This window comes from Strix aluco, chromosome 4 (assembly GCF_031877795.1).
Source record: "Strix aluco isolate bStrAlu1 chromosome 4, bStrAlu1.hap1, whole genome shotgun sequence".
In the NCBI taxonomy this organism is placed as follows: Eukaryota; Metazoa; Chordata; class Aves; order Strigiformes; family Strigidae; genus Strix; species Strix aluco.
In genome coordinates, this window is record NC_133934.1 from 102,124,034 (window position 1) to 102,136,786 (window position 12,753).

At 37.1% G+C, this 12,753-nt stretch overlaps 1 protein-coding gene across 2 annotated transcripts in view; it reads left to right on the top strand.

The window, feature by feature from the left end:
- AKAP6 (A-kinase anchoring protein 6) overlaps window positions 1-12,753 on the top strand; it is a 293,798-nt gene that overhangs the window by 126,806 nt on the left and 154,239 nt on the right. For both annotated transcript variants that reach the window (XM_074824596.1, XM_074824595.1), the window contains one exon: window positions 2,016-2,138. In XM_074824596.1, the coding sequence (XP_074680697.1) occupies window positions 2,016-2,138 (123 nt within the window). The remainder of the gene's footprint in view (window positions 1-2,015; window positions 2,139-12,753) is intronic.

A 12,753-nucleotide genomic window follows, 5' to 3' on the forward strand; every position in this document is an offset into this window, starting at 1 on the left:
TGCAGGCAGATGTTATACGTGTCTGTCTCCATAAAATACATGACGCATATACAAGAGAGAGCCTTTCTTCATTTTTTTGTGCTTACCATATCACCTTGTCTTTCAAGGACAGCACATTGCTAAAATGCAGGCAGAGATTTATTGGAGGGACTAGAAGGACTTTACTCCTCCCGCTCTTCTCCCCCCTCAGCTCACGTCTCCCACTCTGCCAGTCTGGCATCTCTTATGCTCCACTGCGAGCTGGAAGAACACAAGCAATAGAACCAGGGGAACATCTTGCCCCCCTCTGTCCACCCTCTGTCCCATGGCTTGACATGGGGAACATAGCCATTGTGGCACGGCCTGCTTTGGGAGTGAGGAGATGCAGCTACCTTCATTACTTGTCCCAGAGTGGAGGCACATCGTCTCAGTCATCATATCCACTAGGTTGTTTTTCCAGTCTTCCTTCCGCCTTTCTGAAATGCCTTGATGAACAGCCTACAATGAAATCTGCAGAATAACAGTTTTCTTCCTTATAATGCTTTGAGATACAGTGAATTCCATGAACAGAAATGGCAGTAGCCCCCTTCTCATCCTGAGGACTCATAGAGACTCACGTGACAAATAATAAAAACAAAGTCTTCAGAGTGCCTCAGTGAGTGCTGTCATGCCTGAAGTATGCACTGGAGCGTCCTGCCAGGGGCTAGCTTTGGTTCAGAAGCACTGCCACTTCAGCTGGAAGCCAGGAGTTGATTACTGGACCCTACTTCTTGGCACAGCGTTGGGCCAAAATGACTCCGCTACCGTGAATTTTGAAGGAAGTGTGGCTCTGCTTGGTCTGAGTTATTACCATTGCACTTCTTTGCATAACACAGCTGTGCACCAACTGCTCAAACTCCTGTTTCTGTCTGGTTTAAAATTCCAATTTTGTGTGCTACTTTGGAGAAGGAGATTTGGGCTCCTGAGTCACTCAGGAATCTTTAAAAGTTTTATGCTTAGCTTGCTTTTAGCTATTTGAATGGACTAATAATTACCAGAAATCATTCCATAAATAAAGTGGTGAGAGTGAGGTCCTGAGTGTGTATACCAAGTTGTTATCCAACTGAAAATTAAAATTCTCACCATGCTGTGAAATTCATAGTTAATAACTAATAATATAACCACTATTAGACCTAACTTAATCTAGTCTTACGATGCTTGTAATAGATGGACATCCTCTAATTTTCAGGGCGCTTATAAACATCATGGTCAGTTTATTCCATTTATTCTCTTGTTTTGTGGTGGATAAGACTTCAGTAAAATTATCTGTACTCAGTATGTGCCTATAGTATCATCCAATCATGTAAATTCAGGGGCACTATTTTTAATCAGACAATATAATTGGTACTAATCTTGAAATAAATGGTGCTCCTGAGAAGCAGAAGCTCCTGTCTTCTCAGGAGCACCATCTGTGTGGCTCATATGCAATCAGCAATATTTATATTAAATGCTATATATTCTGCCTCACCTACTTTTGATTTCTTCTCTCTGAATCTCATCCTATGAACCAAAACAGGAATCATAAGACCCAAGTTCTGACAAGTAGTTTTTTCCCTCAGTCTACTGATGTATAGTTAATGCAGCTTTTTTCAGCACTTTGTTCAAGCAACAGTGCTCATGCTACACCCAGTCTGCCCAGCACAAGGTCTTCAGCTCAATTTTCATTGTAATCTATATGCAGCTTTTTGTATATCTCCCTCATATCTTCTAAAACTTCACTGTTTTCTCCATTTCATCACAGTCACATGGATCTCACACTGTCCTGTCCCAAAATATCAACTTAGATTATCCCCAGAAACACTCTTTTGTTCCTTATTTACTAGAAAGCCACTTTCTAATTGTTTTTTATTTTGCATGCTTGTAAAAGGCAAAATTTTACTGTACAGTACTCTCCTGTCTTAAAAAAAAAAAAAAAAAAACAGAGCATACATTTTATAGATTTCCATTTTACTAACAAATATGCTTTTCTTGTTCTTTCTTTTTTCTTATCTGGTAAGGGGTTTGTAAGCAAGCTGGATGAATTCATTCACTGGTTAAATGAAGCCATGGAAACAACAGAGAATTGGACTCCTCCTAAAGCAGAGACAGACAGCCTTAAACTGTACCTGGAGACACACTTGGTAGGACAAGATTATACTATGATTACTATCAGTAATTGAAGTGTTCTGCTGTGCTTTTTATTTGATTATTATTTTTTAATTACTAGTGTGCATCTATATTTTAATGTAAGATTTGCAGCATTGCAGTTTATTTTAATAAAAATACCAACAAATTATTTTCTGCATTTGAAATATGTACTGATTAAATTAAATTAAAAGCCAGAATTACATTGCAATTCATAAATTATCTCCAAAACTGAAAGAAAATGGCAATAGCAGAAGGAGAAAGGATAATGTTTTTTCTGCTGATCATTCTAGGATTTTTACTACACTGTAACATTAACAAAACTCTTACTAGTAGGAAACTCTTATTCTCTCTCCCACAGTTTTGACATAGTACAGAATCATTTAAATAAAATATCTGAAATAATTATTTCCATCATTTTACTTGATATGCGTTTCTGTTGTGTAATTAATACAACTGTCACTAACCTTATTCTTGTGCAAAAAGCTAAAACATTGTGTGGAAGTAGAAAACACTTGGATGAATAATCTTCTGAATATATTGCAGTCTAGAATTATAGATTGGGAAATATTTGATAAACCTCCTGAGACTTTCACTGAATTATTCTAAGAGCTGTTTCTGTTTATGAGGAGGTGAAACAAAGACCTGAATTAAACCAGGTATTAAATTCTCAAAAGTAAAATGTTATGTTGTAGGTAGAGAATAGAGATCAATATATGCTGTTCAATGGGTAGTTATCATAATAGGTAAACTACTCTAGCTGGTAAAAAGAAAAAAAAAAAAAAGGAGGATGGAAAATTCAGCTAGGAAATTCCCCTGCCCTCTGCCAAAATCTTAGGTTCTTGCTAGTATGAATTGGAAAAAAAACTGGTGATAGCACTATTCTGATCCAATGAGATAGACACCTCAGCTAGATAAAACAGTGCATTAGCAGAACCCACATCAGAGCATCAACCCCCAAAGCTCAGTCTCATTTCCAGTCTCTGATAATCTGATGGTGAAAAATTATTTGACAGTCTCAGGAAGTCACATGATGCATTACAGGAAAAAATGTCATCCTAAACCCTACCGTAATACTGGAATGACTGTTATTAAATTAATTAAGTATACATTAACCACATATACAATTAGAATCGAACTGAAAAGTATCTTCGGAATTTCAGTTATATAGAAAATTGTGTTGTGTCTTCTGTTCTTAAATATTTCTGTTGTAGTAGTGCCTACAAGCAGCCACTAGATTAAGTGCCCGTTGTGGTAGTCTGTCAAATGCAGTATGAAGACACTGCATTTTCACCTTACCTTGCAGATTTTGGATTTTGTGGCAGAGTTTGGAGTTTTGACTTGTACTGCAGACACTCAGTTGCATGATTCCCATTATGCTTACAGGTGCTCTGAAGACACAGAACACATAGTGAGATCAGACCTCAGAAAAGGCATTGGTTATTTGAATTTGTTTCCCTCTTACTCTGCAACATGAAATTTTTGGTGAGATGGGTTTTTATGAGTAAAATTACAATTTTCACTCTAGACTGGATAAAAAGAATTCCAGGAACAGGGCAATCACCAGGCTGAGTCTCTGTCACAGTCAGTTTCTTTTTCCCCTTCTTCCATGGGGAGGAACACAGTAGTTCTTTTTGCAGGCGAATGACTTCCAACTTCACCTTGTGGTTCTGTGGGAGGTGAGAACAAAACCATTCTATCAGTCTGGAATGTGGAGTAGTAGCCCAGAGGCAACTTCTTCATTGCTAGAGGTAGTCAGAATAAATGAGTATGTGGGCACCTGTACAACTTCACTTTCCCCTGTAAGTACTTAGGCTCCCAGCTGTACTCTGTATATCTGCATATCTTTGGGGTAAGAAAAGCTTTATGTTTCAGGATGACTGTTATGAAACAAGGTGGGTTTTTCCTTTACTTTTGTGAAGAAGTAAAATGTCTAAAGAACACTCCAGTTTCAATTTGATATTATAATTACTTTCATGGCATCTATAGCCAGTGAAAAAATCATTGCACATCCTGAAAAAAAGTAACTGTGACTTCTTTTCGGATTTCAGAAAGCATATGCTATCATATTTATTTTTACACAGCAAAACTGAACTACTAAAATACAGGACATTTTTATAGTGGGGAAGATAGTTATTTGTATTAATTAGATTGTCAGCTTTTCAGTGGCATTTGTCTGTCAGAAATCCTAACCTGTGTTTAAACAGAAGTATATGAACTTCAATTCACATTAAGCTCAATGCTAAATTTTCCCTTGGTTAAGCATTGTAAGACAATGGTGATCAAAGGGTACTTATACTGCTCATCTTCTTGTGCCAGTCAGGTTATACATGCTGTCAGACTCACCTAAGATTTGTTCAAGTAAAGAGGGCTTAGTACATTATTCGTTCAGGTTCCAGACTTATGGGTGGCTAACTAACCTGGATAACAAAGAAAATGTGTTGGTTCTTTTCTATATACTGCATCTGCACTAGCAAACCTCATAACTATGATTCCTCACTGGTGCAGATCTTCTGGTTGCAGAATGAGTGAAAACTTGGTGTAGATTAGTATTTTTATTTTTATTAGTAGCAACAAGACCTTAGCCTTTGGCACAAATTATCAATTTCACCACCTGTGATATTGTTTTCTTGGAAATATGTTTGTTGCAATAACACAATTAGTGCCATAAAGAGAGAATATTTTGCATTCATGAATTAAATCTCTGCTGTCAAAATCTAAGAAAAGAAAATATGGGAGCAGGAAAACAGAAAAATGTACTTGTTCCCTTTCTCATTATTGGCTGGGAAAAGTCTTGTTGAGGGTACAAGGACAAGGTTGTAAACATCCTCCAAATTTTTCAGTATGTAAAATTCTTGACTGTCATTTTAGGGTCCCAACGTAAATTGTCGATAAAGGATTGAATTCAAAAGTCTCTCCTTAGCTTTGCTTTCCTACATGTTTAACATTTCAAGAAATGGTGTGGGACAGACACTTAAAGAGAGTGTGTTTATTAAAAAAAACACCACAAGAAACCTACAACATCAACCTACTAGAATCTTCATGTAAGGTAATGCTCACATGAGGAGTCCAATCTCTTCAACAGGATGGCAATGCAAGTCTCCATTAGAAGTGTCCTTGCATGACATCTTCAACTTAAATTAGTAGAACTCCCTGGACTATTGTTCTAGTTAATTCTTATACCTGTTCTGGGAAGATTGTCTACCCAGGATGTTAATCAGAACTTTGAAGCATACAGGTAGTGTCTGTCTATTGCTCTTGGCCCAGTAAGAGCTGCCTGCAGGCATCTGTGTGACCATCCGAAGGTCCCACCTGGACAGCTCCTGAAATGATTGGTGAAGCACTTTGTTGTGAAGGTGGAAGTCAGCCTCTCTTCAAGTTGGTCCACTGTTCCCAATTAGCCCATTATCTTATCTGTGCAGAGACTAACTGGGTGTTCCTGGGCCACCCAGAGAATTCACGACTAAGTGCACTATGTGCGGACACAGGCACAGGCCTGATATCCAAATACACCACAACTATAATTATTAACTGTAGGACAAATTGAAATTTCATTCTTAAATCACAGTTACAACTTAAACTCCATAGGTTTTTCCATGATGGGTAGAGAGTATGATTTTTTTCTACAAATTGAAAAGTAATCTACATCTGGAATGTGTGCCAAAATAGACAATCTTCAGCTTGGAGGACAGTTTTCTTGCAAATTTTAAAACCCAGTTCCCCAATTGTCTGCAGAACAGAAATTGCTATATGCTTCATTTTACATAACACTAAAGCACATGGCTGTCAATAAAAATGCTCTCAGAGACCCCTGGAATAGTGACTGAAATTATTCTTTCAATTTTATGGGTCTTCACAGCTGAGTATCATCGGTGAAACTGATTTGGGAGCTGTGTGCTTCCCATTGATATGGGAGAGCTGACATGGAGCAGCCAACACTTGAAACTCTGTCACCCCTGCAGGCAGCCACCCAAGCTGGCAGATGTTGAAAACACTAATATGTTTTCATAAAACAGGGGTGTTTTTCAGCAGAAATGTACTTTGCCACAAAGGCTTCGGTCAGCCCTACTAGAGAAAAAAGTGAGGCAGGTTTTGAATTTTGTGAACTATGAGGCTCAAATCACTTCCTATTGAAAAGATAGCTTCATTGACCTTACCAAAAAGGAACTTCTGAAAATGGTTTCTGATTCACTTTATCTTTTGTAGCTTATCTTTTCTGTTATGCTGATTCTTGCCCATTGGCACCCTGATCAAAATTAGCTACTAGCAGACTCTAAGCATAGACTTGGTGGTATGCAAATCAGTTCTCATCAAAAACAGTATCCTGAAGGCAGCTTATGAGCTAAAAGCATCTGTCTAGATGGTATTGCTGTGCTTGTGGAACCAAACAGAATTTCTTACAGCTCAACAAATACTGCTCTTGACCATGTTGCTGTTGACCATTTTAGTTTTCTAGAATAGATATTTTACTGCTCTTTATCCCTGACCTGAAAAGATACATTGTTTTAGCACAGTAAAGAAGTAAGCTAGAAAATGAGGAAATATGAAGAACAGCTGAGGAAAAGGTTTAGACAAAAAGCACTATATATATTTGCTGAAGCCCGGGACTTTTAATTCTGTAGTCTTAACTTTTCCCTCTGTTGTTAACACAGTACTCTCTTTTCTTGTTGCTGCGCAACTTCTACTTGTGCACCTTAATGCGGTGTGCTCTTATGTCTTTTGGTCAAAGCCATTTCTGTGTCTAGTGTCATACTTAGAGCTAGATAATGCAAGGCTTTGAAATGGAAACCTTTTTACAATTTTATAAATACAATTTTATAACCTTTTTACAAATTTACAAATGAAAAATATCTTATTTTAAACTTTTTTGATGGAACTTTATAAATCCATCTTGCATTATTAGTAGATGTTGACAAAAAATATTTTTCAGTGGAGACAAAATTATTTAAGGAAATGTCTTCTTAGAAATTTAGAACTAGTAGTCAGGCATTTTTGTCCTAACAATCTTACTCTTCAGAATTTCCATAAGAGTAAAATTCTAAAATCTTGAGTACAGGGAACATAGAAAAGAGAGAGAGAGTAATGATAGATTTTTGCATTTTTTCTTCAAAATCAGCTAAAGAATGGTCAGAGCTTCTCATGATGATGTACTTTCTTTCAAAGTGGCTGTTGCCTTTTGCCCTTTTGAGTAAGACTGTGGCTGTAACCTGCCTACATTTAAGTTTGCAATTTGGAGGAGAGCAAATCATAGTATCATAGAATAGTTTGGGTTGGAAGGGACCTTTAAAGTTCATCTATTCCACCCCCCCTGCAATGAGCAGGGACAGCTTCAACTAGATCAGGTTGCTCAGAGCCCCGTCCAACCTGGCCTTGACTGTTTCCAGGGATGGGGCATCTATCACCTCTCTGGGCAACCTGCTCCAGTGTTTCACCACCCTCATCGTAAATATTTCTTCCTTATATCTAGTCTGAATCTGCCACCTTTTAGTTTAAAACCATTATCACTTGTCCTGTCACAACAGGCCCTGCTAAAAAGTTTCTTATGAGCCATCTTTAAGTACTGAAAGGCCGCTGGAAGGTTTCCCTTCTCTTGTCTAGGCTGAACAACCCCAACTCCCTCAGCCCATCCTTATGGGAGAGGTGTTCCATCCCTCTAATCATTTTTGTGGGCCTCCTCTAGACCTGTTCCAGACCCTCACAGGTCCATGTCTTTCCTGTGGTGAGGACCCCAGAGCTGGACACAGTACTCCAGGTGAGGTGTCACAAAGGCAGAGTAGAGGGGGAGAATCATCTCCCTCGACCTGCTGGCCACACTTCTTTTGATGTCGCCCAGGATACAGTTGGCTTTCTGGGCTGTGAGCAGACATTGCCAGCTCATGTTCAGGTTTTCATCTACCAGCACCCCCAAGTCCTCCTCCACAGGTCTGCTTTCAGTGTTTCACTTTACTGTCATTGTAGCTGTGGATATAAGATATCCTTAGAAAAGATGGCTGCTGGTGGTTTCCTTTTTCTCTAGATAGCACAGAGAGGAATTGTTTGTCACTCATGGAAAGAACGGAGGAGGATGGCCTCCTTGAAAAGAAGTAATTGTTCACACCAGGGTTACTTGTTTGGAGTTTTTTTAGGCAAAAATATATGTTCTGTTTAGTTGAAACTAGAATAGCAAATACTGTCCTGTAGAAAGTACAACTGGCTAGGATTGCATGGAATCACTGCAGTACAAAGTGTTGTTTGGTTATGCTAAGTGATCATTTCCATGAATCAGAATTTCTTGGTTTTCTTTTCTAATAAATTGTGTAATCCCTCTCTATAATTTTGACCCTAATTTAGTTACAAGCTTTGTGCCACATTAGTACTTTTTCCATTATATTACCCTTCTCAGTCATTTACTTTACATGCTACAGTCTTAAAAATATTATAAAGTATCACTAGTATTCCAAAACAAGTTATAGAAATTGATTCACACTAGCATTTACTTCTCTTCTATATAAGAAATTTAGATGTCATCTCCATTCTAAAACCAAATTCTTCTTAGGTTATGGGAGTTTTGAGAGTTTTATTATCTAAAGAGAAATGAAATAAGAATTTTCTTGTGTCCAGTATATATGTTTCCAGCTACATCATGGCTCAGCACTTTCTTAGCTGTAAACAGCAAATGCTTTCATACAAAAAATAGATTGTATTTTCACATTTAAGAAATTGTATTGGTGAAGTAATGATGCTTCTGTAGTATCTCATGATAACTGATCATCTGTTTGTAACAAGTCTGCTATGTCTGAAAAAAAATTCTCATCTCCCTGGAAAATCTCATTTTCTGAAAAATGTCAGTTTAGAGAAGTTTTAAATACCTGTTCTCATTGAAAATAAGGTTAAATACACATGCCTTGGGCTAATGTACTGGCTGTCTTTGTGGTAGCGGTGGTAACAGTAATTTTATTAAAGGTATTAAAGCCTCTGAAATGGCTAAGTTATGTACTGTGCTTTTGCTATATGGGCATTTGCAATGTCCATGGCAGCCAATTTAGATTTTTTCCTCAAAATACACAATAGTGTCTGCAGGATGATGGTGCTAAAGAGTCTGAGCACCATGAGTGGACTAATCTCTTGCTTGTCTAAGGCCTTTATTTTGAATGTGTTTAGCCTATTGTTTGAATTTCTGAATTTTATGCTCTTATCTTGAAATATATTTTGGGTATGCATAGGTTGCTGAATGTATGTTCTTTTATATAGGAAGCAGTCTGCAGAACATACGAATCAGAAATATACACTAAACCCAGCAGATTTCAAATAACACAGGCAAATAAAAGGACTTAATAGGAAGTAAGACATCAACCTTAAACAAAGGGAATGCATGTATATTGTCAATTGTGACTATTATTTAGCTTTTAAAGTCTATAAACCTAATAACCTCTATGTAAGTTTTTCTGTTTCTTGAGTTAAAGTGCCCAAGAACATCAAAGGGAAATGTTAATATATTTGGTTGTGCCTGTGTCAATCTGAAGCCAGAGTGTACAGCTGCTGGCAGTGGGAAAAGCAGAGGTTTTCAAACTGTGTGGACTGTTCTTTTGAATTTCAGAGACTTTTTTGGTGACTAAATAAGAGAAAAATCAGGTATATAAGAGCAAATTGAGGTATATATCCTGCTAATTACAGTACTGTTGTCCTGACCAATACAGAAATACTGCACTTGGGTCTGAAATTTTTTCCCATAAGGCTATGCGATGAAGAAGAGCTGACACATATCTTTTCTTTGTAAGGAGGAGTGGGCCACGTTTAAGCATCCAGCATCACAGAAGTAGGAGATCTGTTGTGATGGAGATCTGTTATTACTATGTGTGTTCTTAATGAAAGAGGAGACTGTCCATTTACTGTCCTCCCATACTGTTGCTACCAGCTATTACCACACAGTCCCACTCAGGAGATTTATTTTGTGCAAGCCTGTAGCATAAGCAAAAATTTCTTAATAATTCTCCCAGAGACTGAATGGCTTGAATGCTCTTAAGAATACTATTTTTTTTCTAAATCTGTCTTCCTAATTTGTAGATACCTAACCTTGTGTAGGTACTTTGTACAGCTGTGAAGAAAAAAAGGATGTTGCATTTACGTTGATTTTTGATTGGTTCAAAACTTCCCAGGACTCCTTTTCTTCTCTTTGCTATGACCCCAAATTTACATAGTTGTGCATAGGAAGGGGATAGGACCCCATAATAAAAGTTAGCACTGTTGGGCCTGCCTGTAACATATTAGTTGTTAACTAGCTCCACAGGAGGCTGTCCCAGCTTTTCTAGTTCTGAGAGCTGCATCTGTCTCTGGACAGAGGAGGCGTTAAACCAGAGGGAAACCATATTAGGATGTCATTCTAAAGAAGCTCTGCTTCTTCTACTGAAGGAGAAGGGAAAATTGTAATATCCAAAATCTATCACTTGTGAGGATTGTGAAGTCTTTTGATCTAAGTGTATGGAAATACAGTGTATGAACAAGTTTATGTCTCAAGAACATAGATCATGTTCTCAAGAACATAGAACATGTATTACTCTTTTTTTGGTTTTAAATTCATGATGTTTGAGATTTAAAAAATTTAGAACTTTGTTTTCACTGATATCCACAATACTTTTAAGCTAATGTTTATTGCTTTGGAGGAAGGGGTGATGAGATCCTTAAAACACTGTGTTCTTTTACAGGCAAGAGTATAGAGGGTGGTATATTCCTCTGAGTGTGTATTAAATACCTGATGTAGTTTTCTTAGAAAACAAGGCCAAACGCTGTCATAGAGCACATTAAAACCCAGATTGTTCAGACTTTGGGAAATGTTTAAATTCATTTGCACTTGTGGGTGAAGCTGAACAAGGCAGGGCAACTTGATTTGGCAGTGTTACAAATGTTCACCCCCTCTCAAGTTTCACCACCCAAAAGCTCTAAAACTCTTGGGCACTGAGGTATCCCAAAACACAGATACTGTAAGTTTGAGCAGTGGAAGTTAGGAATTCCACTGGGTCCATTGTGTGCCTAGCCTGCAGAAGAAATTGTTTGCATACAGGGGATTCAGGCCTGTAATAATATAATGAAATCAAACTGCCATTATAAAATGTTTTGAACTAACTTGATCAGGAAATTTCAGTGAAAAAGTATTTCACATAAGTTCTGGCCTAGAAGCTTTTTAGCAATTGCAGAATAGTCAGTCTTTGAATGACAACTTGGTCATGCTCTTTAAACTAATTTATCATTGTAACAACTTTTTTAAACACCTGAAATGTTTATTTTATTAATAAATTGCATAATGCTTATATAGGCACTCTGTTGTAATTTTTATGTCTATTAAAACATATGCTAGTGCCTGAAATTTTAGTATGGTGGTATGATCAATATAGTCTGTAATTTTTTTTTGAAAGTGAAATTAAATTAATTTTTAAAAATTCTGAGATTGGGAATCGTTAAAAGAATATAATTGCAGGACCTCAAAGACAAACAAGCACACTTTCAGCAACATTTAAACTATATTTCCTTTTACTTACCTTCCAAGAGCTATGGTCTACTCCCATGGGTTCTTTTGCTATGTCTCTCACAGGCATAATATCATTCACACTTTAAGTACTAGAAGTTATACAATTGCTGTCTGTGTTTTGGTGTTTGCAATGCCAAAGCTGTCAGCAGAATTATAGAAAATTCAGGGCACAAATGGACATCTTAATTGGTAAATGTTTTTCTTTGCATCTCCTATATTTATTTTTTATATTTTCTTAATTCTACAGATTAATTGGGTTAATAATTTGGAATCTCAGTTTATTAGATATATTTTACTAAGGAGGCACTTTAGTTCACCTTTAAATTTTGTAAAACCTTATATCTGTACATATATGAAAAGCAAATTACATCTATCTTCCTCATATTCCCCTGAAATTTTGATTTCAGAACATTGATTGCCTAATACTGGAACAGCAGAAGCTGTGACAGAGAAGAAAGGGGTGAGGTGGTTTTACAAAAGTAGGAATTACTGTAGGACTACTGGGGTAGAGTCTGCCCATTTGTATTTAGTTTTGCTAGCCCATCACAAATTCTGTGGCATGTGAAAGACCTAGGCTACTGCTCTGTCAGCCCATTACATTGCAGTCCTTACTCCTACATTTTTATCCAGTCTAAAGGTCTCAAGGGATCAGGGCTTTCACTGTTTCCCTTAAGAGATTATTAAACAGTCTAATAGATCTGACTTTCAGGGGAAATTTAACTGGTATTTATCTTAAATTTTCTCTTTCTGAATTTAATTTCATTAGTCCCATCTACTATACCCTCTGATACTGTACTATGCTAATAAGTCTTCTTTCTGCTTGATGTTCAGATTCATGGAATATAAACAGATAATAATGGCCCTTTCACTTAATCATCATTTAGTCAGTCTTGTTTATTTCTTATAATTTTACACCATTTCCACCTTTAAACATATTTTGTTTGCCCTTCACTAAACTCCCACCAGCTGGCCTCCTCATAAATGTGCTTGGTCCTCCCAGACAAAAAGTACACTCAGATCAAATGAAAGGTGGAGAATGTGTATCAGTGATCAGAAGGTAAAATCATTCCTGGGGTTGCTATAATTATCTCATTACTAAACATTTTGAA